General features: G+C 38.4%; 1 protein-coding gene across 1 annotated transcript in view; it reads right to left on the bottom strand.

Annotated features, from left to right (window-relative positions):
* Positions 1-26,334, bottom strand: part of MAGI2 (membrane associated guanylate kinase, WW and PDZ domain containing 2) — a 1,457,999-nt gene that overhangs the window by 266,548 nt on the left and 1,165,117 nt on the right. Inside the window, exons 8-9 of the mRNA XM_011927762.1 lie at positions 25,978-26,099; positions 23,841-24,023 (exon numbers count right to left, since the gene is read on the bottom strand). Of these exons, the coding sequence (XP_011783152.1) occupies positions 23,841-24,023; positions 25,978-26,099 (305 nt within the window). The remainder of the gene's footprint in view (positions 1-23,840; positions 24,024-25,977; positions 26,100-26,334) is intronic.

Raw genomic sequence — 26,334 nt, 5'->3', positions numbered from 1 at the left:
AATTAAAAGAACTAGAGAAGCAAGAGCAAACAAATTCAAAAGCTAGCAGAAGACAAGAAATAACTAAGATCAGAGCAGAACTGAAGGAGATAGAGACACGAAAAGCCCTTCAAAAATATCAGTGAATCCAGGAGCTGGATTTTTGAAACGATCAACAAAATAGACTGCTAGCCAGACTAATAAAGAGGAAAAGAGAGAAGAATCAAATAGGCGCAATAAAAACGATCCCACAGAAATACAAACTACTATCAGAGAATACTATAAACACCTCTACACAAATAAACTAGAAAATCTAAGAATGGATAAATTCCTGGACAAATACACTCTCCCGAGTCTAAACCAGGAAGAATTCGAATCCTTGAATAGACCAATAACAAGTTCTGAAATTGAGGCAGTAACAGACTACCAACTGAAAAAAGTCTAGGACCAGATGGATTTGCAGCCAAATTTTACCAGAGGTACACAGAGGAGCTGGTACCATTCCTTTTGAAACTCTCCCAAACAATAGAAAAAGAAGGAATCCTGCTTTACTCATTTTATGAGGCCAGCATCATCCTGATACCAAAACCTGGCAGAGACACAATAAAAAAAGAAAATTTCAGGCCAATATCCCTGATGAACATTGCTGTGAAAATCCTCAATAAAATACTGGCAAACTGAACCCAGCAGCACATCAAAAAGCTTATCCATCATGATTAAGTCGGCTTCATCCCAGGGATTCAAGGCTGGTTCAACATTCACAAATCAATAAACGTAATCCATCACATAAGCAGAACCAATGACAAAAAACACATGATTATCTCAATAGATGCAGAAAAGGACTTCGAGAAAATTCAACACGTCCTCATGCAAAAAACTCTCCATAAACTAGGTAATGACAGAACATATCTCAAAACAATACGAGCTATTTATGACAAACCCACAGTCAATATCATACTGAATGTGAAAAAACTCGAAGCATTCCTTTTGAAAACCAGCACATGACAAGGATGCTCTCTCTCACCACTCCTATTCAGCACAGTATTGGAAGGTCTGGCCAGGGCAATCAGGCAAGAGAAAAAAAACAAAGGGTAGTCAAATAGTAAGAGAGGAAGTCAAATTGTCTCTGCTTGCAGATGACATGATGGTATATTTAGAAAATTCCCATTGTCTCAGTGCAAAATCTCCTTAAGCTGATAAGCAACTTCAGTAAAGTCTCAGGATACAAAATCAATGTGCAAAAATCACAAGCATTCCTATACACCAATAACAAACAGGCAGCCAAATGATGAGTGAACTCCCATTCACAGTTGCTACAAAGAGAATAAAACACCTAGAAATACAACTTACAAGAGATGTGAAGGACCTCATCAAGGAGAACTACAAACCACTGCTCAAGGAAATCAGAGAGGACACAAACAAATGGAAAAACATTCCATGCTCATGGGCAGGAAGAATCAATATCATAAAAATGGCCATACTGCCCAAAGTAATTTATAGATTCAATGCCATCCTCATCGAGCTACCATTGACTTCCTTCACGGTATTGGAAAAAATTACTTTAAATTTCATATGGAACCAAAAAAGAGCCCACATAGCCAAGACAATCCTAGGCAAAAAGAACAAAGCTGGAGGCATCACACTATCTGACTTCGAACGATACTACAAGGCTACAGTAACCAAAACAGCATGATACTGATACCAAAACAGACATACAGACCAATGGAACAGAAAGGAGGCCTCCGAAAAAACACCACACATCTACAACCATCTGATCTTTGACACAACTGACAAAAACAAGCAATGGGAAAAGGATTCCCTATTTAATAAATGGTGTTGGGAAAACTGGCTAGCCATATGCAGAAAAAACTCAAACTGGACCCCTTCCTTACACCTTATACAAAAATTAACTCAAGATGGATTAAAGACTTAAATGTGAGACCTAAAACCATAAAAACCCTGGAAGAAAATCATTCAGGACATAGGCATGGGCAAAGACTTCATGACTAAAACACCAAAAGCAATGGCAACAAAAGCCAAAATGGACAAGTGGGATCGAATTAAACTAAAGAGCTTCTGCACAGCAAAAGAAACTACCATCAGAGTGAACAGGCAACCTACAGAATGGGAGAAAATGTTTGCAATCTACCCATCTGACAAAGGGCTAATATTCAGAATCTAGAAAGAACAAAACAAATTTACAAGAAAAAAACAACCCCCTCAAAAAGTGGGCACAGGATATGAAAAAGAAGACATTTATGCAGCCAACAAACATGAGAAAAAGCTCATCATCACTGGTCATCAGAGGAAGGCAAATCAAAACCACAATCAGATACCCTCTCAAACCAGTTAGAATGGTGATCATTAAAAAGTCAGGAAACAACAGATGCTGGAGAGGATGTGGAGAAATAGGAACACTTTTACACTGTTGGTGGGAGTGTAAATTAGTTCAACCATTGTGGAGGACAGTGTGGTGATTCCTCAAGGATCTAGAACCAGAACTACTATTTGATCCAGCAATCCCATTATGGGTATATACCCAAAGGATTATAAATCATGCTACCATAAAGACACATTCACATGTATGTTTATTGCAGCACTATTCACAATAGCAAAGACTTGGAACCAACCCAAATGCTCATCAATGATAGACTGGATAAAGCAAATGTGGCACATATATACCATGCAATACTATGCAGTCATAAAAATGGATGTGTTCCTGTCTTTTGCAGGGACTTGGATGAAACTGGAAACCATCATTCTCAGTAAACGAACACAAAAACAGGAAACCAAACACCACATGTTCTTACTCATAACTGGGAGTAGAACAATGAGAACACATGGAGACAGGGAGGGAAACATCATACACCGGGGCCTGTTGGTGGGTAAGGGGCTAGGGGAGGGAGAGCATTAGGAGAAATACCTAATGCAGATGACGGATTGATGGGTGCAGCAAACCACCATGGCACGTGTATATCTATGTAACAAACCTGCATGTTCTGCACATGTACCCTGGAACTTAAGGTATAAAAAAAAAATAGGTGAACTAAATCTAAACTTATGATGAAAATGTGTTGTTAAAGTTGTATATGAATATTTGTAACTCAGAGTCTTAAGTTGTCCTGTCTTTGGAGTTTAGACCTTAAGGAAATAGATACATATATGTATGTTTCAGTTTTCCAGTATGACACTGAAAGGTGAAGTATGCTGCCTTATTATCTTATAACTGATTTGGAAGTCCTATAAAGAAAAATATCAAAAACATTGGGCATTTGCTCATCTAAAAATAAATATGTATTCATCTAATGAAGAGACATAAAAACGTCTATGGAAGGAAAAAAAAGGTAAAATTACCAAAAAACAAATTTACATTTGAAGAAGGTTTTGCAGTTTCCAAAATATTTGTTTAGTCACTTCTTTATCCTATACTATGATCCCAGAGGTTTTCTAGGCAAGAATATCAAATATATACTTGGGTCTGAGGCATCAACAGAGTATAATGCAATGTCCTGGTATTGAACTACAAGAAATATCTTTAATTCATTTTTCTCATAAAACTGAGGACCTCATTCCTTCAGCATCTCAGCAATGTGAGCAAAGGACATTCATACTTCTTTCCTTCAAGTAATAAAGAAATGGTATGTTCGGATTGGCATAAAATTCTATGTTGTCTTGGGAAGACATCAATCCTCTTCGGATCACTTCTTAGGTAACACTACATTCTTTAATCTATCACAAGCTTGAAACAAAACAAGGGTCCTAAAGCACTTATCTGGGGGAGAGAGTTTGGGATGAGGAGCCTCAGAGACCAGCCCTGGAATCCTGCTTCATTACACTTAGTCTAAGTAGTTAGGTTTAATTTTTATGGTCATAGTTTTTTTTGTTGTTGTTGCTGTATTCCCCCCAACACCCACAGAACCTACTTTCATTTTAACCTCAACAATCAAGTGAAATATTCTTGCAATTCTAAAATTGTGCTTAATTTGGTAATCTAAATGACATAAAAATTACTGCATAGTTCTTATTCTGAGGAACTTTGAAACACCTTTAACTAGTACTTCTTAACAACAGATGATACTCACTTATTGATTAAAAATGTGAAGTGACTTCTGGATATATTTGCTGGCTTTCTTCCTCTGAAATCAGTGAGGGTTGGGAGCAAAAACCTGGGGCATATAGCAAGGAAATAAACCCATGCTGGTATGAAATTTCTATACGTTCTATGCATTGATCTTGAAATTTTCTTTTTAACTAACCAGAGTGTTTGGATATACAGACAAGGCTATATTAGTAAAAAGGGAATGGACTTTAATCTCTTATCAAAAACTTTCCCTCAATGTCTGTTTTTATTTAAAAAATGGAGCAAAATAGTTGGTACACACATGCCACACCACACCATACTACACCACACCACACTACACTACATTACACTACACTACACTACACTTTAGAATCCTGAGGGGGAAAAAAAAAACCAAAAACAGAAGGCTAGTGGAGAGTGAGAATTTTATCACATTTTAGAGACGAGACTTAAGGAATCATATGGTTCAACCTCCAAACAGAGTCTAAGATGCAATTACTGAGACTCGGATTAAACCTCCAGTTTAGTTGAGTTGACTGTTCTCCTGGAAGGCAGAACAGCATAGTAGTCAAGACGGGTTTGGATCCCAGGCTTACTGTACACTGCTGGTGTGACCCTGAGCTAGTTTCTTAACTTTCCTAAACTTCAGTTCTTCATTTGTAAAATAATTATATCTATCCTACAGGGTTATCATAAAAATTAAATCAGATATTATATATTAAGAATGTGGCACAATGTCATTAAACTCTCAATGAATGAATATTATTATTAGACAATCCATTCCATTGTAAGGTAGCTCTGTTATTAAGCTATTTTTTAAAATAATGAATCTGTCCAGGTATGATGGCTCACGCCTGTAATCCCAGCACTTTGGGAGGCCGAGGCTGGTGGATCACCTGAGGTCAGGAGTTCAAGACCAGCCTGGCCAACATGATGAATCCCTGTCTCTAGCAAAAGAAAAAAAAGAAAAAGAAAAAAAAAATTAGCTGGGTGTGGTGGCAGGTGCCTATAATCACAGCTACCTGGGAGGCTGAGGCAGGAGAATCGCTTGAACCCGGGAGGCAGAGGTTGCGGTGAGCTAAGATCACGCCATTGCACTCCAGCCTGGGCGACAAGAATGAAACTCTATCTCAAAGAAAATAAATAAATACAAAATAAAACAATGAATCAAAATCTGTCTCTCTATAGCTGTCATCTATTTGTGCTTGTTCTCCCATCTGAGAAACCAAAAAATAACTGATTTAAAGCATGGCTGCTCCACCTTCCTTTTGGTAGCTATTCCATGTCTGAAGCACTTTGCATTCTTTATGTTGTAGACTTTGGCATATATGCTTACTATCCCACTGTACCCCTAAGAGTATAGGCTAAATGAATCCTATTGCTATCATTACTTCCTGAAAAGAACCAAAAAGGGAATCATAAAACACTCAACAAAGAAAATATAGCTATGAAATCGAGAACCGATTTGTCTTTGATAGGAGCATTATAGATGCTGAATCTTCCAGACAAATTTTACAGCCTTGTTCACATACCACCTAACCTAACCTTATTCCTTATGACTTCAGAGATATTAAAGCATCTTAATTAGGTTAAAGTGATGTAATGCCTGCTCCTCCTTCTACTACCATAATCTACCTAGTTGCTCTAGCTTGAAATTCAAACAAGCAAACATACTTGACTCATTCTCCACCCCTCTCTTCTATGCAGACAAGAGGGAACACTGATTCTATGGTCCAGATATTTGTCCTTTCATTCCTCTTTCTCTTCTCATGGTCATTAGAGTTGATGCTTTCAATCGGCAGATGACCAGCATACAGCAAACTAGCAGCAAAGGAACCAATGCACTAAGAACCAGGACCCCACTCTCACCCTGCCCTGTGATCACCTGCTACTTCTTCCCCCTGACCCAACCCAAGTGGAAGCCACAGGACAAAGGAGTCCATTGGTGTAGTGAATAAAGAGAACTAAAAGGAATGAGTCTGGAGAGGAAAATGAACTTGATTCCACACATTTCTTAACTTCTTTTGTGACTTCTGTTTCTCTCTCTCTCCAGAGGTATCTTTTGATCATTTTGATCAAAGTCATTTTGAACGTTACATGTTTGATGATGTTGCTCCCCTACTTTTATAATCCTTCCATTCCTATTAGGCAGACTTTATAGTTCCCTCCTGATCAACCTCCTGGCAGCCTTTCACCTTAACTTCTGTTTCCACTTTCCTTCTCTGCTGTCTCCTAGGTTTCAGGCATAACAGACAAGCTGATGGTTCTCCATGTCTCCCAGATTTAGAGAATCCCAAGGACCACATTGCTTTCTTCTGATAAGAAGAGATCCTACCTGACACAGCTCCTGGCTCGTAGTAGATGTTCCACATGTGCCTGCTGAATAAAGGGATGCCTGCACTTTTGCACACAATATTCTCTGAACCTGGATTGCCTAATAAATTCTTAATTTCCCTTCCATCTCTAAGTCATACTTCTGTGAAATTCACCATGATCTCTCCCCATGACATCTCCTCTTATGAGACTCATTCCTCTGTCCTTGCTCTGCAGTCTGTATACATCTCTTTTAGCACTTATCTCCAGGTGCCGTTTTAAATTGCACACATTCCTCTGTGACTTTACCAGACCGTACATTCCTTTATGACAAAGACTGGTATTACACATCCACAGATCCCCAGGACCTGAAAGGATGCCTGATGCATGGTGGGTACCCAATGCATATGTAACCTGTTTACTGAGGAAAATGGACTCGATCCCACTCATTTTTTCTTCTCTGAATTCTGTTTGTTTCAGAATGACAGAGGGGAGGTGGGAGAGGTATAAAAATATAAAGTAGTATTTTTCACCAATTACTACTTCCATTCCTTTTCCCCATTCCTTAATGATATCTTGGGAAGAATATTAACTTTTAAGTAACTTTTTGCTATAATATATCCAGTCTCACTAAAGTCTGAACACCAAACTTGATTGAAATCACTTTCCTTCCTCCTTTGTGGAGAGGTATGGTCTGCCTCTGAATCACTGCCTTTCCCCTCCTTCATTCTTCAAGGTCTAGTTCTTCCAGTGTGTTAGGGGCAGAGAGGAAGATCTCTCTCTCTCTATTTCTCTCTCTCTCTTTTTAATTGATCTGGTTGCAATTGTATGCTTTTTGTGTTGGTTGTGGCTGCTTGTCTGGTGAATGGTAACTGGCTGTTGAAGTTGCAGGCATCCAGTGGCTGGCTCTTTTGTGGGATGGATCTGTGCATTCTTCCTCCGGCCAGTGTAATATTTGGTTCAAGCTTGACCTCTTTCACCTCTGTCAGCTCCTGCCACACTGGAGCACTGCCCAGTCTGTTGATGCTGGGTGTTCCTTGCCAGCAGGCAGCTCTCTTGAGTGGAGGATAGAAGACAGCTGGCACAAATCAGGCTCTATTCTCCATGGTCACTTCAACCATGGAAATCTCACATAGCCTCCTCATGCCAAATACTGTTGCAATGGCTTCATTGCCATGTCTTTTCTCTCTCCTGCCATCTCTCTCCAATTCACTTCCTTCCTGTTATGACTGGCAAAGGAAGCGAGTCCACTGCCTGAGCAGATGCCCAATTTGGAAACCTGATCTCCATCTTCCCTTCTTACAGGCTACCCCAATTTCAATGAGTGATTCTCCTGTAGCCTCCCCTTTCTTTTTCATGCGGATTGTTGTGTTACCTCTCAAACACAAATCCCATATAAGAAAAACTACCCTGAAGATTCTGTTTTCCCTTCTTCAGCTTCTGTTTATGGAAGCTAGGGTGAGAGGAGAGGGTTTGATTATAGTAAGGGAGTCCCACAGTAGCACTGAGGTGGGTTTGTGGACCCTGGAGTCAATTCTATGAAAAATGCCACTCAATGTCCTCTGATAAGGTTTGGTGAATAAATGAATAAGCAAGTGGATGTATCTATTTTGAAGAGTTGATAATAGATGGGAATACTGATGCTGCAGTAAGGGGCTAGGTGGATTGTAAAACAGAACAAGATTAGTCGATGACAGAAATCAGATGTAAGCCCTGGACTTCTGACTCGGCTAAGTGCCCCAGCCTGCCATCTTTGTATAACCTCTGCTTGTCTCAGCAAGGCATGAAGTCATAACATTAATTAATAATGCCACTCTACACATCAATAAGAGCCTTGGTAATTTACCACGAAAAATGAGTTTTGTATTTTTGTAGAATTTGCAGCTCTGAATAGGGAGGAAAATGTCATTTCTGCCAGAGGCACAGCATCTTGTTCAGCTCTTATGTAAACTCACTGTCAGGCAATCCTAGAAACTGCCTCCACTTGCCTCTGGGCAAAATGTCTCCTTTTCATAGAAAAATGTCACCTTTTCTCAAGGAAATGGCAGGTGGTTATTTTTTTTCCAAAGGAAAAATGACCTTTGCATTTTGTTAAAAAAAACCCCAAAAACCCCTCAAGGACTTAAGCTTTGATGAAAACACTAAAAACAATTCCATATCTTTTACTTTGTACTTTAGGTTCCACTTTGTAAATTTTGAGATTACACCTGTCACCACTGATGTAGCCTGTAGGCAAATGTCAGTGACCAGAAAATTCTGGCATCTTGTTCTCCAGGAATGTTCAACGAATGCTTGTATCTCAGTTCTTGTTGCTCCCAGCTCTAAAACACACACACACACACACACACACACACACACACACACCCCTCTCTCTCTCTCACTTTATTCTCATTACTTTAACACTTTAAAGCCTTTATATCCCCAATCCTGGATCACAATCTTATACCAGTCCATGAAAGGCTCCTCTAAAAAAATGCCAATGTTGCTACATTGCGTATCATTGTGCTTAAAATTATGTTCAATATTTGATATGAAATTTATACCTATGGCAATCTAAGTCATTTTTCACACCAAATATTTTTATTCTTTCATGAGGACACAGGAAAAAATATATCCAGTATTCTTTCCCACCACCTCCCACAGTCAGATAAGAAAATACAAAAGAAATACAACAAAGAAGAGGAGTGAAAATATTAGGACCCAACACGAAGAGAGCAGGAAGATAAAGGTGATGATATAAAGAAAGACAGTTCTAGGTTATTAACCTCGGCCTGACAAAACAAAGTTCCCACTTATTTTGTCAATATTTCATATATGTGGTAGAAGTTTTTCCCTTCTGACAATAGTTCTTGCCATTAAAAAAAGCAAAATTTACCTCACAGAGTTTGATTTTCCAGCAAAGTAGTAAGTTAGACGACAACACTCAAGATTTACCGTGCGTACTCTTGTCACTTCATGCAAATCCTCAGCTGGAGCAGATGAGAGGCACATTAATTACACTGGATACAGGAATAATGTTTCTGCAGCTGCAGCAGTTTTGATATTTGCAGACTCCAGCGCACTCTATCTGTAATTTCACTGGCAGCTTGCAAAAACCAGCAGAATCACACTTACAAACAAAGGTCTGCATGGTAATTTATCTCCTATTGACTTCAATGAAATCTCTTCATTCAGAATACTAAGAGATTCATAATTATGAGCTAAGATCTATGACTTAGCTAAAGAAAATGAAAGACACGTTTCTTGCCTCTTCTCACTTATGTTCCACATACCTGTGGATGATGATACATATGTGCATATCTGTACAATTAAACTATTCACTGAACACTTGCAAACCCATATGACAAGCTGTAGGAATAGGCACCAATATCCTTTGTATTTAGTTCAATGGGTGTTATTTCTCTTAGCAGAAACATTTACCTTTCCTCACGCATGTTCCAACTATCTTAACCTCCTCAGACTTTTCTTTTGGTTATGATTCAGAATTGACTTGCTTTTATTTTTGGAGTGGTTTACTGTATCAAAATAGGAGAGACCATTATTAAACAAATGAAGCTTAGGTTACTGACTGCTGTAAAACGTGCCTAGGAAAAAGAGATGAGCATCCTACGGCATACTTACACAGCACCTAGGCCAATTTCAGTGTCAGATAATGTATTCAAAAGAGGTGAAATGTCCCTATTTTAGCTGCCAGTCTGCCAACAGAACAGTTGTTAACATGGCATCACAATTCTGAAAATTTTCTGATACCTCTATTAAGTCTAAAATGATTTAAAGAAGCAACAGGTGTCTTCAAAAGTTCAATGCAGAATCATTTTGTCTCCAGGATCCAAAGGGTGAACATCCTAAGAGTTCATAAGGTCTTTTCATGTGTCCACTACTCCTAGAATATTATAGCTTTAATTTATTGGAAGATAGTCTTATGGAGATTCATAAGGGCTACCATTTCTGAGAGATTCCACGTGCCACGACTTAAGTATTCTATGTATAATAACTCATCTGGCGAGATGTTTGGTTAAACTAGACTAAGAAAAGCTTTAAATAATTCTGTAAGGAGAACATAATCATAGAATAATCTATGATGATTACAGCAAACCTTATGCCTCTATAGTAATCCATGTAGACTAGTGCTGCACAGATTCATTCACTTATTTAATCAACAAGTTGAATATTTTCCATATACCTGGTCATGAACTAAGTCTTGGGGATTTATTCACCATCAAGTCAGACACGGGTTTTGATCTCAATGAACTTACAGTCAGGTTGGGGAGGCAGGGGCTGGTAAACGAGAATTTCCAGTTCAGCTGAGGGAGGAGCAGATAAAAATAAGCATCTTTCATAAAAAGCAGATTGTTTCCTGATGAACCAAAGGCTCAGTTCGGAGAGACAGAGTAGTAGGAATGGAACGAACTTGACATTGTCTGTAAGAGTGCATATGGTGCGTATACACGTGCGTGTGTGTACACATACATACACACCATAGAATACACGCACACCACAGAACATATGCAGCCATAAAAAATGATGAAATCATGTCCTTTGCAGCAACATGGATGTAGCTTGAGGTCACTGTCCTAAGTGAATTAACACAAGAGCAAAAAACCAAATACTACATGTTCTCACTTATACGTGGAAGTTAAACATTGGGTACATATGGATATAAAGATGGAAACAACAGACACTAGGGACTACTAGAGTAGGGAGGGTCAGGGCAAGGGCTGAGAAACTATGCTCAATACCTGAGTGACAGGATCGTGCATACCCCGAACCTCAGTGTCACTCAATACACCTATGTAACAAACCTGAACAGGTACCCCTGAATCTCAAATAAAAGTTGAAATTATGTATAAAAAAATAATGCAGATGGCAGTCCAGATAGCAGAATCTGGTAAATCTTTGCATCTAGTTGTATCACTTTGGTTCATTGATAAAGCAAGGGAATTGGTGATTTTGGATCTACACTTAAAAAGCTAAAGTGGGCCGGGCGCGGTGGCTCACGCCTGTAATTCCAGTACTTTGGGAGGCCGAGACGGGCGGATCACGAGGTCAGGAGATTGAGACCATCCTAGAGATGGAGTGAAACTCCATCTCTACTAAAAAATAGAAAAAAACTAGCTGGGCATGGTGGCAGGCACCTGCTAATTAATATTAAAGTCAAGAAAACAATAAACATAGCTTATATAAAATACATAATACTTCAATATGGTAGTGCGTATCTTTTTTATGATATGGAATTTAAATATTAGTACAGTAGTTACTACAGGCAGGCACCTGTAGTCCCAACTACTCGGGAGGCTGAGGCAGGAGAATGGCATGAACCCGGGAGGCAGAGCTTGCAGTGAGCCAAGATCGTGCCACTGCACTCAGCTTGGGCAACAGAGCAAGACTCTGTCTCAAAAAAAAAAAAAAAAAAAAAAAAGCTAAAGTGAAAATAACTGCTTAAATGCATTTAGCTGTTACTTTTAGTTTAAATTTATCTGAAGGTAAACACCTCTCACTAATATACTCACAGCCAACCACCTCCTCCTATACTATTAAGTATAAAAACGTGATGTTAACCCCATATTTTCCAGTCCATTTATATTATATTTAAATAATAGGCTTTCAGATGTTTTTAAAATGCCAATTTTATACCCAGTAGCATACTCTGGTACTCTAATATAACCTTCCTGGTGTTATAATGTCTAGCAGCATCCTGAGCTCTGCTCTCAGACTGAGTAGAGGCCCCACCTGTTTTTTCCTTTAGCTCCTCAGAGGACCAGTGAGCCTTAGTGCAAGTTACTATAAATATTTTGTGCAGAATAACTTAAAAATAATAGTAATAAATGAACCTTTAAGTGCATTGACTTTCATGACCTTAATAGGTAAAATCATCATGAATATCGTATCGTGATTACTGTGTGACTTATCCAAACGGATACCAATACTGAAACTAGAAAAAAATGTAAAGTAGCACACTTCGCTATATCTGCACTAAAATGATAGTAAAGTTCTTAATTCTGCAGCAGAGATGAGAACTTAGGATCAGATTTTTATAGTTACCCTTTCTTAAGTGAGCTTTTATCAGAATGTGATTTTAAATGAAGAGGGAATAAAGAGGACTATGCAAGGCAAAAAGAAGAGAAAAGACAGAAATGAGAATAAAGAGGCACCACAATAGCATTTGGGTTACAAAGGCCTCTTTTTAAAACTAAATGTGTTGCTGAAACATTGCATGGTTTTAAGAACTGATGCAACAGAACGAGACTCCGTCTCAAAAAAAAAAGGAGAGTAGTGGCTAGAAAGAGTTCAGCGCTGCCCTCACCCTCACTGTGAGATGTGCTGTTATTGATCTGAGAGATACATTACTAGCAGTGGAGATATTAGGTATTTGAACAAAATGAGGTGGAGTTTTGAAAGTTAGGTGTGTTTAGAAAGAACAAAGAGTAAATATATTGATGGGCTAAGTTTATTTCTTTTCTACTGGAAGATACTAGTATTGGCCAGTTGGCTAGAAATTTATTTTCTGACTTTTAGAGGTACCAAAATGTTTTCATTAACACCTAAAGTTCATAAGAAAAATCTAAACAGGCAAAATGATGTTATGTCACAGCAGTTTTAGAAAATTATCTAACATGACGTATGAATATTTTGCTAGATTAAAACCTTTTTTAAAAAATTGAATTCCTATAACCACTTCCTTTATTTTTATTAGAAAGATAAAGCTAGAGACCTGGTGGTTTTACTGCTTATAATTTCTGGATGTGGTATTATGATTCACCATTATTTATTGCTAGCAGTACAGAGAACTGAAGGGGAAAACATTATCAATGCTCTGTACCAGAAAGATTGTGAGAAGGCAGAGTGTCCATAAAAGTGAAAGGTACTTTTCTCAGCGGAGTTTGTGCAAACCCAGAGAACTCCGAAACGAAGCAGCCCCAAGCATACTGCAGTACATAAAAGATTACTAAACATTTTTTGCTACTTCTCCACCAAAAGGTTTCCCTTGCCTTGAGTCTGCGCTGACCTATGACTCGCTCTGATCCAAAGAGTAGAGGAGCTGCATTTCTCTGGTTAGTTCATTTGGTTCTAGGAATTGGCAGACCACCTCAATGATTTATACCACCTAAATCAATGGAATGGGGTGGAAGTGACACTGTGCAGGACCAGCCTAGGCCTTAAGAGGCCTGACAGCCTTCCCTTTTGCTCTCTCAAGGTACCCTAAGCTACCTTGTCATTGAGACTGTGTGGAGCAATGCCTGGCAAGATCTCAGGTGTCCCAACATCCTGGTGGAGGCATGAAGTGTGAGTGAAGTCGCCCTGTGCATCCTAGCCCCAGGAGAGCTTCCTATGACTGCAGCTGGGTGATGAGTCCCGAAGTAAGTCTAGTAGAAGACAGCAACCCGCCTGATCCTAAGTGAGATTGCAGAATCATGAGCCAACGATCTAGTGTTCTTTTAAATCACCTGAGTTTGGCATAGTTTGTTAGGCAGCAATAGAAAACTAAACAGGCACTTCAAAGGAGTAGAAAAAATTACATTTCTCTGATTAGTTCATTTGCTTCTGGCAATTGACAGACTACCTAAATGATTTACACTACCTAAATATGAACACCTGGCTACGGTGAAGGGTGGTGTTGAAAGGCTGGCTGATTCACTAAGACATTTTAAATAGGGCAGGCAGTAGGAGGGCAGTTATGGGGAGAGCCCACCTCAGTGTGTGCTCAGGTTTCAAAAGGAAGCCTGCTCTGGATATAGGTTGGTTATGAAGTGGTGGAAAAACAAGCCAGAAAACATTTTCAAATGAGTTCTTAGGCTTTCTTGCAGCTCTTTCTCAGGGAATGTTTAACAAACAACCAGGAAATTGTATTAAACTGCTAAGGAGCTCAGAATGGTTAGGAAGGGCCAGAGAACACTGGGCTGGGGTGGAGTGGGAAACTACTGGATGACCATCAACTGGAAAATCAATACGGAATGGCCAGCACTAACAAGAGAGGCAATAACTACTCCTCTGAGAGCAGGCCCATCACCATCCACATGGGCCTCAGGTTAATCCACACTCTTCCCTAGAGGGTAAAAAGGGTAACTAAGATTTCAGATAATAATGCTATGGGATAGAGTATCCTGAAACAGTGCTAAAACCCCCCAAAGTGAGAAACTGCTTATAGTCCAATATCCTAGACATATTTCTAGAAGCCACTTAATGTGACTGGTAAGAAAGATAAATGTAAGGATTAGGTTTTTTTCTATTGGATAGAAGCCCTTAGTCTCCACCCTAAAAGCTAGTCCCCACTGTTGTTATTCACACACCCCCCTTCAAAGCAGTTCTGAGCATAGGCTTGGATAGGAGAGGGGGAGGTTAGGATGGAGGGTGTTTGCAAAGCTGTACAGTAGGTGAGAAAGGAATCTTCTTGCTACTACTACAGGCGGTCGTTCTCATACTCCATTGGGCATATGATGCAGATTCTAAGACTTTTGGTTCAAGATAACAGATTGAACACACATCTTTCTCTTTAACAAGGACTTTAAAATAGATGAACTCACAGCAATGAAGAGACCCTGAGAAAGATGGTTGTAAGACAAGACAATGGAAGAGAATTCTAGAATATGGAATGCCAATACAGGCATGAGAGCAGAGGTATCATGACTTTGAAAAGTACATTCCAGAGCAGGAGCTGGCAAACTAAGACCCATGAGACAAAACCTGCTATTACCTGTATTTGTAATTAAAGTTTTATTGGTACACAGCCATACCCACTTGTTTTTACATGTTGTCTAGGGCTGCTTTCACAATAGCAGAGTTGAAGAATTGTAACAGAGACCATCTGGTCTGCAAAACCCAAAATGTTTTACGTATTTACTAATATTTGATCCTTTACAGAGCTTGATGATTTCCGTTCTAGTGTCTTCTTGGCTGGGAGGGCAGCATGGACAGGAAGGACTCTCAGTTGCTCCACAGAACCCCAGAAGGGCTAGGGATCTGGAAACATCTGATCTGAGTATACGGAAGATCTGCCTGGCCATTTACCTGCATGCAGAACTCCCACCAAACACCCAAGTCAGAGAATGAGGGTGTCTCCAAAACAGAAAGAAAAAGGCCCCAGAGAACAGATTAGACTTTCTTATTCCGTCCCTGCTTCATAACCCTAAATAAAATCTGACTAGTCTTCAAACTCTGCCACCAACGTTGGACTCCCAAGTATCTTTATAGGATTTCACTCTTAAATATGAAAATCTAGAAACATTAGACATGTGAGCACCACACTCTAGTAAAATAAATATATGTGAGAAAAAGAGGATATGGATAGGAATAACGGTGGACTGTGTTTGGGAAAAATATAATGCAAAGTCCCTAAGTGTCAGCCGTGCAACCACCCCACTAGACAGGGGTTGAAAGACAAAAAAAATGACCAGAAAAAAGGAGATCCTCCATAGTACCTAATACGACATTTTTTGGGAAAATATTATTATTTTAAGAAAGATATTGCAATAAAGAAACAGTATAAAACTCCACAAAGCTGTTTAAGGGAAACAATATATTTATGGTACATTACTGGGCTCAGTGAACAAATGTACAAAGCCATAATGATGCAAAAACTATGCAAATTTCACTAAAATTAGTTGTAAAACTCTATTGGGAGGATGTAGGAGGGTTACCAGATGCTAAAGCCTCATTTTTTTCTAAAAGAAAGTAAATATAGGTCATGTCTAAACTGTTAAATCAAGACAACTGTATAAGTGTATTCATTAGAAGTGTGAAGGTAGCTACCAAAAGAAATATCTAAAAGAATGTAAACTAATCCATTGTCTCTGGGATATAGGTCTAGAGGGTGGGAAGGGACAGGGTGGAGACATTTTAAGCATGATAAATATTTTGATCCTTTTTTATTTACCATGCACATGTACTGCTTCAACAATTAAACACACAGACACACAGACACACACACACACACACACACACACACACACACACTGTTGAACACTACTTCTAGAAATCTGGAATCAGTAGGTCTGGGGGCACAGGAATCTGTATTTTTAAAACGCTCTCCAAATGGTTCTGACAAAGTTAATCTTGTGCCCTTACTTTCAGAAGCACAGATACAGAGGTAGCAACCACTAAAAGAGCAGTGACATCTACCTGCTCAAGTGAAGAAGTGCCAGGGGTTAAAGAATTCTAGGATTGGCTGGGCATGGTGCCTCATAACCGTAATCCCGGCTTTTGGGAGGCCAAGGTGGGAGCCTTGCTTCAGGCCAGGAGTTTGAGACCAGCCTGGGCAACAAAGTGATACCTTGTCTCTATACAAATTTTAAAGAAATTAGCCAAGCATGGTGGTGCAAGCCTGTGATTCCAGCTACTTGGGAGGCTGTGGTGGGAGAATGACTGGAACCCAGAAGCTGGAGGCTACAGTGAGCAATGATTGTGCCACTACACTCCAGCCTGGGTGACAGAGTGAGACTCTGTCAAGAAAAAGATGATGAAAAGGAAGAAGAAAAAAGAGAGAAGAAAGAAGCAAGAAGAAGAAGACAAGAAAGAAGACAAAAAGAAGAGAAAGATGAAGAAGAATGCTAGGATGCTTGCATGTTTTTCTCTCAGGATACTTTCTTGTGATTTTACTAACAAAATGAATAAACGCTAAAAGAAGGCAAGTAAAAACTAACAGGTTGTGAGTTACTTCATAATTCAACTCCTGCCTATGGAAACACTTCATGAAGAGGTTAGCTCTCTTCTCTCTCGTGTATGTTGCAAACTACAAGCTTTGATTCAAAAATTAGCCTGGGGAAAAACATAAAACATCATGTAAAGAGGGAAGCTTTTTAATTGAAGGATGTTAGATAATTATCTTTCAGACTCCATGGTTTCTGTGTAAGCCATGTTACATCAAACTTGATTTTTAAAATACTTTAAACAATGTAATCAGGGTCTCTAGTGTTTACAAATGATTGCTGGGATGTGTAGAATACTTAATAACCAGAATTCAGAGGGTTTCTGGGCACTCTGGTAATTCTTTCTGAGAATCCTTCTGGAACATCATAGGATCATTGGGGATTGGCTCAATTAGTTGTCAAAAAGCAGCCAAAGGCACACTGCCCTCATTTTCTCCTGTTCTCCATCCCTTCCCAGGAGTCAGTGCTGACTAAGAAAGAAATAATTCCCAACTCTACCCTTATTTCTCTTGTACAGGACCCTGGGTCAAACTTTTTGGTACAGAGGATTTTTCTTTGTGCCTGCACAAACTACTGACATCTCTTTGACTAAATTACAGATCACCTAGAGCTGGAGAAGTTGACTAAAATATTTTCATGTTTATTTCAATGTCAAATGAGACTGCTCACCTTTTCAATACCAGTAACTTATCCTTTGTATGTGTAGTATCTGTTATTTGTGTTAATTTTTGAGGTTCATTTGATATATAAAGTCATTATAAAAAAGAAAATTAATTTTGTCTTTACCATGTACTTGTCTTTTAAATTTCATCCAGAAACTGAAAAACTGGTTTGTTGGTGCTTCAGTTGTCAGCTACATTGTCCAATTAGCATTGACTAGGCTATACTGTAAAAGAGGAATTTGGCTTATTCAAATTTCATTTCTTCATTTATAAAAGCATCCATCCAACCATCCATCCATCTGTCCATCCATCTGTCCATCTGTCTGTCCATCCAAGAAGTACTTATGAGCACCTGTTATTTGCTCAGCACTGTTTTATGTTCCAGGAACATATAAGTAAAACAAAATATTAGCCATAGAGTAAACCTCTATGCCAAATGGGCTAAAAATTAGTTGAAAAATTCTATGAGAATGGTTTTAATCACAGGTATATGTGTATTTGTGATATTCTGGTTTTTTTATTTGAGGAAATATGACTCTATACTGTCTCTGATGTTTGCTACAAGTCTAAGTAGTTCACCTTCACCACTTATGATGATCATTTTACCCCATACTTCACCATAAATTCACACTGAAGGTGAAACATTAATGCACACGGTGGTGGCATACCCCCTTTTCTAGGCACTTCTCACTACTGTGCCTCTCTACATGTGCTATTTCCTCTTCCCATTATCTTCGTCACTTGTCCACCTAGCAGATGCCTGTTCATCATCCAAAACTCTTTCAGGCATCATCTTCTCTATGAGGCCTTCCCTAAGCACCTCCCAGCAGAATGGATCCCCCTTTCCTCTGTACTACTGTTGTACTTATGTACATATTTGTATTATTGCATTGATATAAATATTCATTAACATGTCACTGGTAAACTTCTTGGAGATAGAAACATTTGTCTCATTTTTGCTTCCCTAGTAATTTGGGATTTGCTGGTAATTAGCAAAATGTCTGGCACATTCACTAAATATTTGCTGAATTGAACTGAAGAGCCATTCCCTCTATTATAACATGTGGGATGTTGCAGAAATGTGTTCTTACATGTAGTTTTTAAATTATCTCACAATTACAGGTAAACATTTTAAATTTTTTGAATATTTAACAAGTATTACATTTTGTTTGATTAAACTCTTTTCCAGTGAGAGGCATTATCATCCCTATAAAAGCCTAATAAAATTATACAGTTAGCAATATACTTTAAAAATTTTCTGTTGCTTAGACAGGTGTGATGGTGCATGTCTGTAGTTCTAGCTACTGGGAAGGCTGAGGCAGGTGGATTGCGTGAGCCCAGGAGTTTGAGTCCCACCAGCCTGGGCAACACAGCAAGACCCCATCTCTTGAGAAAACAAACAAGCAAACAAACAAACAAACTTCTGTTGCTCACTTCTCCTACTCTCCTGACATTGTGCCAATATTGTGGTTATTACAGACCTATTATATTTTGCTATAATTACTTGTTTATGGGCATGTGGCCCCTCCTAGATATGAACGCCTTGAGAAACAGGTCTGTGTTCTTCCCATCTTTATAGCCCTGGTGCATTGCAATGACTATGAAAGAGAGGTGCTCAGCAAGTTAAATGCATAGGGGACTAAATAGGAGATGGTGAATAGAATTAAATCTTTGGTACTTTTATCTCCCCTAGGACCTGCTTTGTGATTATCTTAAATGAAGACAATCTGTTAAATTCTAAATAAAGCTTTGACTTTGTGGTTGAATAAAGCTAACTTAGACTGTGTGGGTGTGGCAAACTAGCAAAATGAGTAAAAAAGAAAAAATATTTTCTATGCAAATATTTTTATTTTGTCTTTTAAGTTTACACTGAAATAAGTCTTTTCTAGTTTTGAAACATGAAATAGTAGAAAGAAAAATAACTACATTTTTATTCTAAAAAGAAATGGATTTGTGAAATACTTCACTGAAGTTCAAAAGCATTGGGGAGTCTTTCCCCTCTCCCAAGATGGAATTAGTCCCATAATTTTCTTTTATTCTAATTGTAAGCAACAGGGTAATTTTTATTGAAACATTCGATGTTTGTGAGGTTTTGGCAACATGAAGATGTGGATGCTCAGAAAAATATCACCAAATGAATGGCAGAGTTGGACACCTTCTCACTCACTCTTGTAGAAAATTATGTACACATGACTTTTATAACAGTAGTGTTTGGAAACGTGGTGAGTTAGTTTTGAAACTTCATCTCAACTTTTAAGGAGATATAATATGCATTACTCACAAATGAGTGGCAGTGACAAATATACTCATAAGGGTACCTTAAAAACTTATTTATACAGGAACTATACAATAAATGGTAATATAGCATTGATGATATTTAAAATTAAAAATGTCAGATGAATACCTCAGTTTTTTTTGTTGTTTTTCTATACACAAACCACTTTAAAACCCATGGAAGAACAATTCATCAGTGTATTGGTCATAAAAAAGGCAGAACTTTTTCTCCAAAGGAATTCTTTAATTTTTGTATCTACTAGAATTGATTGAGTGTGGAAAGTTGATATCATAAACTAAATAAATGTGAAAAACATGACAATGGTGAAAGAGTATATTCCTTTAAAGATATAGTTATCGTACTTTATAATAGTAATCTAAGGCATTTAAAAATTACACTATACCAATAAAAAGTTCTGAAATTGAGGCAGTAATTAATAGCCTACCAACCAAAAAAAAGTCCAGGACCAGAAGGATTCACAGTCGAATTACACCAGAGGTACAAAGAGGAGCTGGTATCATTCCTTCTGAAACTATTCCAAACAATAGAAAACGAGGGAATCCTCCCTAATTCATTTTATGATGCCAGCATCATTCTGACACGAAAACCCGGCAGAGACACAACAAAAAAAAGAAAATTTCAGGCCAATATCCCTGATGAACATTGCTGTGAAAATCCTCAAAGAAATACTGGCAAACTGACTCCAGCAGCACATCAAAAAGCTTATCCACCATGATCAAGCCGGCTTCATTCCCGGGATGCAAGGCTGGTTCAACATATGCAAATCAATAAACATAATCCATCACATAAGCAGAACCAATGACAAAAACCACATGATTATCTCAAAAGATGCAGAAAAGGCCTTCGAGAAAATTCAACACCCCTTCATGCTAAAAACTCTCCATAAACATGGAACATATCTCAAAATAATAGGAGCTATTTATGACAAACACACAGCCAATATCATACTGAATGGGGAAAAAAAGGAAGCATTCCTTTTGAAAACTGGCACAAGACAAGGATACCCTCTCTCACCACTCCTATTCAACATAGTATTGGAACTTCTGGCCAGGGCAATCAGGCAAGAGAAAGAAACAAAGGTATTCAAATAGAAAAAGAGGAAGTCAAATAGTCTCTTTTGGCAGATGACATGATTATATATTAGAAAACTCCATTGTCTCAACCCCAAAACTCCTTATGCTGATAATAAGCAACTTCAGCAAAGTCTCAAGATACAAAATCAATGTGCAAAAATCACAAGCATTTCTATAAACCAATAACAGACAGAGAGCCAAACCATGAGTGAACTCCCATTCACAACTGCTACAAAGAGAATAAAATACCTACGAATACAACTTACAAGGGATGGGAAGGACCTCTTCAGGGAGAACTATAAACCACTGCTCAAGGAAATAAGAGAGGACACAAACAAATGGAAAACATTCCATGCTCATGGATAGGAAGAATCAATATCGTGAAAAAGGCCATACTGCCCAAAGTAATTTATAGATTCAATGCTATCCCCATGAAGCTACCATTGACTTTCTTCACAGAATTGGCAAAAACCACCATAAATTTTATATGGAACCCATAAATTTTATATGGAACCACATTGCCAAGGCAATCCAATCCTAAGCAAAAAGAACAAAGCTGGAGGCATCACACTACCTGACTTCCAACTATACTATAAGGGTACAGTAACCCAAAATGGCATAGTACTGGTACCAAAACAGATATACAGGACAATGGAACAGAACAGAGGCCTCAGAAATAAACACCACACATCTACAACCATCTGATCTTTGACAAACCTGACAAAAACAAGCAATGGGGAAAGAATTCCCTATTTAAGAAATGGTGTTGGGAAAACTAGCTAGCCATATGCAGAAAACTCAAACTGGACCCCTTCCTTACACCTTATATAAAAATTAACTCAAGATGGATTAAAGACTTAAATGTTAGACCTAAAACCATAAAATTCCTAGAAGAAAACCTAGGCAATACCATTCAGGACATAGGCATGGGCAAAGACTTCATGACTAAAACACCAAAAGCAATGGCAACAAAAGCCCAAATTGACAAGTGGGATCTAATTAAACTAAAGAGCTTCTGCACGGCAAAAGAAACTACCATCAGAGTGAACAGGAAACCTACAGAATGGAAGAAAGTTTTTGCAATCTATCCATTTGACAAAGGGTTAATATCCAGAATCTGCGAAGAATTTAAACAAATTTGCAAGAAAAAAACAACCCCATGAAAAAGTGAGCGAAGCATATGAACAGATACTTCTCAAAAGAAGACATTTGTGCAGCCAACAAACATATGAAAAAAAGCTCATCATCACTGGTCATTAGAGAAATGCAAATCAAAACCACAATGAGATACCATCTCATGCCAGTTTATGGTGATCATTAAAAAGTCAGGAAACAACAGATACTGGAGACGATGTGGACAAACATGAACCCTTTTACACTGTTGGGAGTGTAAATTGGTTCAGTCATTGTGGAAGACAGTGAGTTGATTCCTCAAGGATCTAGAACCAGAACTACCATTTGACCCAGCCATCCCATTACTGGGTATATACCCAAAGGATTATAAATCATTCTACTACAAAGACACATGTACACATGTTTATTGCGGCACTGTTCACAACAGCAAAGACTTGGAACTAACCCAAATGCCCATCAGTGACAGACTGGATAACGAAAATGTGGCATATATACACCATGAAACACTATGCAGCCATAAAAAAGGATGAGTTCCTGTCCTTTGCAGGGACATGGATGAAGCTGGAAACCATCATTCTCAGCAAACTAACACAAAAACAGAAAACCAAACACCGCATGTTCTCACTCATAAGTGGGAGTTGAACAATGAGAACACATGGACACAGGGAGGGGAACATCACACACTGGGGGGGCCGGTCCATGGGTGGGGGGCTAAAGGAGGAATAGCATTAGGAGAAATACCTAATGTAGATGACGGGTTGATGTGTGCAGCAAACCACCATGTCTCGTGTATACCTATGTAACAAAACTGCACGTTCTGCACATCTACCCCAGAACTTAAAGTATAATTTTAAAAAATTACACTATACAAATCTTGAACTAGCACTTAAAATACATAGGTCAAATTTAATTTCTTCATTGTTTTCCAGATAAGGAAATTAATATTTATAAGCTGTGGGACTTACCCAAGATCATGGGCCAAGCAAGAAAATTTAAAATCAGACTGTGAAGCCAAACCTTGTTTATTACTTTTTCATTTACTGTCTGTAATTTTCATATTTTATATGTTCCGGCCCTTAGCAATTTGCCTCTGTATTTCCACATGAAATAAATTTCAGTTGTGATTTGAGTAGATATCTGAGTAATTATATATGAAAAGTAATTTTTAAGGACTAGAAAAGACTCACATATTAAAACATTATATGGGGACAGACTTAGTCCAGTTTAAAATTTTCTGTATGAGATGGGCATGTATATTTCAATAACTAACCTGGGTTATATAGCATGAGAATATTATAAGATTAACACAGATTTTAAAATACTGTGGCTGAATATGTTAGAAAAGTGTGAAATGTTAATCACACCCCTAAGAACAAACTCTAGAGATAAATTAGAAAAGTGTCAATCTCAAGAGACCATTGAATCCAGCAAACAGAAGGGGTAGTCTAAAAAAGAAGGCAAAAATTATATTCGAAATTGTTTCTAAATTAATTCAACTTGATATTTTTAAACTTAGGGGAAACATAATTTATGCTTTATGCTTTTCCTAAAGTGAAGTAACCTTTGTCTTTTGAATAAAAACACAAAAGAAGCTCCTTATATTTGCCTTTAGAAAAAAAGATGTTGCAAAACAATTTTCTAAACCATGAAGGGTCTTACCTGTTTCCATTTTTCCATCCTGTGCTGCGGGCCCATCCGGAATCACACTTTTCACCTGCAGAAACTCATCAGGCTCGTCTCCACCAATGATGGTAAATCCAAAACCCATGTTGCTCTTTTTTAGGGTGGTGCTGAGGAATGTTCCCTTCAACTGGGATGCATCCCGGGTGAAGAGTGGTTTTTCTACATCGGCCAATATAAGTTAAAAAAGAAAAAGGCATGTTCAAGGCAAGTTCTCAGACAAGAGAAAGCCAGCCCCTGAGCAGCGACAATCCCAGAGGTAAATGTGGGGGTCTTACACAGCAAATGCAAGCAGGTGGTGACTACAAGAGGAGCAAAACTATTAGAACTTCCTACACATGAAGAGCAGTCCCAAGCATCCAGGGAAAGATGAAAAAGCTGTTTGGTTTGGAGACAGAGTTTTTGTCAAATCAGTTTCCACTCATTAATTTAGCCTTCTTGGGCTTAGAAAAGGCTGTGTCAACAGGCTGCCAGAACCTTCTGAGAAAAGAGGACAAGGAGCCCAAATCATCCAGACAACATCTGGATCTGTTCCTCTTGTTGTTAGAAAAGATTCCAGGTAGGAGGTATGTGTCAGTGGCCAATCCTAAACTAAGCCTTGAAGAAATAAGGGTAGAAACATGAAAAGGACTTGTGATTTTTTTTAAGTGAATAACAGCACATTTCAGCATGTGCAGCATCACAAACAGAGAAACAGTGGAATGTGATCACACACTCAAAGGTCCAGATTGTTTAGAAAGAGTACCTGTATGTGGGACTGACTTTTGTTTACACCGCTCTGTTGTGAGATACTATAAAGATAACCAGGTAAATAAATTGCTGTTGGCTCCGATAGTGTTTAGTATAGTCTAAAATGTGAGAAAAAGGCAAGCCAATGTTTTTAGATATAATTATGAATGTAAAGGTAACACATTTTGTAACAATATGTTGATAGATTCAAATCATATGCTTGAATAATCTGAATAGGCACTGCATTGATTTACCTGCTAATTTGTTACATAATATGCTTTTCCAGCTATGATCTGTAATAAATATATTCCTAAGTATAAGTGTTTTAAAAAATAATAGTCTTACTAGAAAACAGAATTAATATCTGCTTTAAATTCCATCACAGATAAATATTCTATATTATTCTTTTAAAATGTGTTATATTTAGGTGATCTGATTTAATATTTGTAACAGCCAAATTGTACATGGTAACTCAGTTAAGTATTCTGCATTGATATCTTTGTTATTACGTTCTGGGTGACATGTAATAAACTCTAAAATAATGAGTCATTCTATTAGACTTCTGCTTTTTCTGTCCACTTACATATCACATGTATCTTTACTAAAAACAGAGCTTCTTTAAAACATAAATAAAAACCACATATAATCCTTTCTCCTATGTTTACTTTATCAAATTAATGTTTATAGTTGGAGAGAAGTTCATCAGGAGACCTTTACATTCATTTAATTATGCTGCATTATGTGGCGTGAAAATTATCAGCAGGCAAGCCTAGAGCTCTCGACTCTAAAGGCCCTTTTGTGCTTTTACTTAGAAGCTCACTAGCTGTGAAAAGTTCGTGCAGCAACTCATCCCACTACGTGGCTCCCAGGTGTAGTCAGGCCCCGCAAGCAGCCCTGGGACATACCAAACAGCCAGGGCCTCCCTGCTGGGTCGCGCTGATAGTAAGACAAGTCATTCAGGCTGTGCGACCTCTCCCAGGCTGCACGGGGGCGGATGGATTTGGGCCTAGGTAATGTCCATAAGGAGTTGTCTACTGTCACAAAGGAGAACAAGCCTCATTCTTGTGCTTGGTCTTTTAAGGACAAACTTATGAGTCTCTAAGAATCTCTGCAGTTTACAGGGCCACTAGAAAAATCCATTAATCCCCTCCACCTGGTGACATGCTGGACATTCCTATAAGGTACTGCCTGAGGCTTTAACTTCATCTGCGGTTGCTAAAGGCATTAGTTTAGAGAGAATGCAAACATCCAGCTAAAGCTAACAGGAGGGTCTGGAGAAAGCAAATCAAATTTTCAAAATGGTCCAAGCTACAGACATATTTGGAAGAGCAGGCAGTTTGACAGACAATTTTCCCTTTGAAACACCACATGCTGACAGGTGTCATACCTCGGAAACCTGGGGCCTGCAGGGGCTTTGTTCCAAGTTCTGTGTGGGGCATGTTATGTTGCTGTAGCTTCCTTTTTGCTTCCAGGACAGGATTTTCAAACTGTGTTCTTCTATTTATGTGGCTAAAAAAGAAAATTTCAAATTAGGATAACAGTGGGGCAAGGTCATTTAAAAGACCGTATGTATGACTCTATAGAGAGCAGGTGATTAAGGGCCACCTTATCTGATTACAGTCAAGTGCCTCACCCAGCACGCCCTCAGACTCCTGACTGGGTTGGCCTGTGTACAACACACATTTCTGTGACAAGTGCTGCGTTCTCAAAGGATCTATCATATGTTGTTCTATTTACATCATGC

The sequence above is a fragment of the Colobus angolensis genome, unplaced genomic scaffold, assembly GCF_000951035.1.
Source record: "Colobus angolensis palliatus isolate OR3802 unplaced genomic scaffold, Cang.pa_1.0 Scaffold74, whole genome shotgun sequence".
Classification (NCBI taxonomy): domain Eukaryota; kingdom Metazoa; phylum Chordata; class Mammalia; order Primates; family Cercopithecidae; genus Colobus; species Colobus angolensis.
This window is presented reverse-complemented; position numbering and strand designations above follow the sequence as displayed.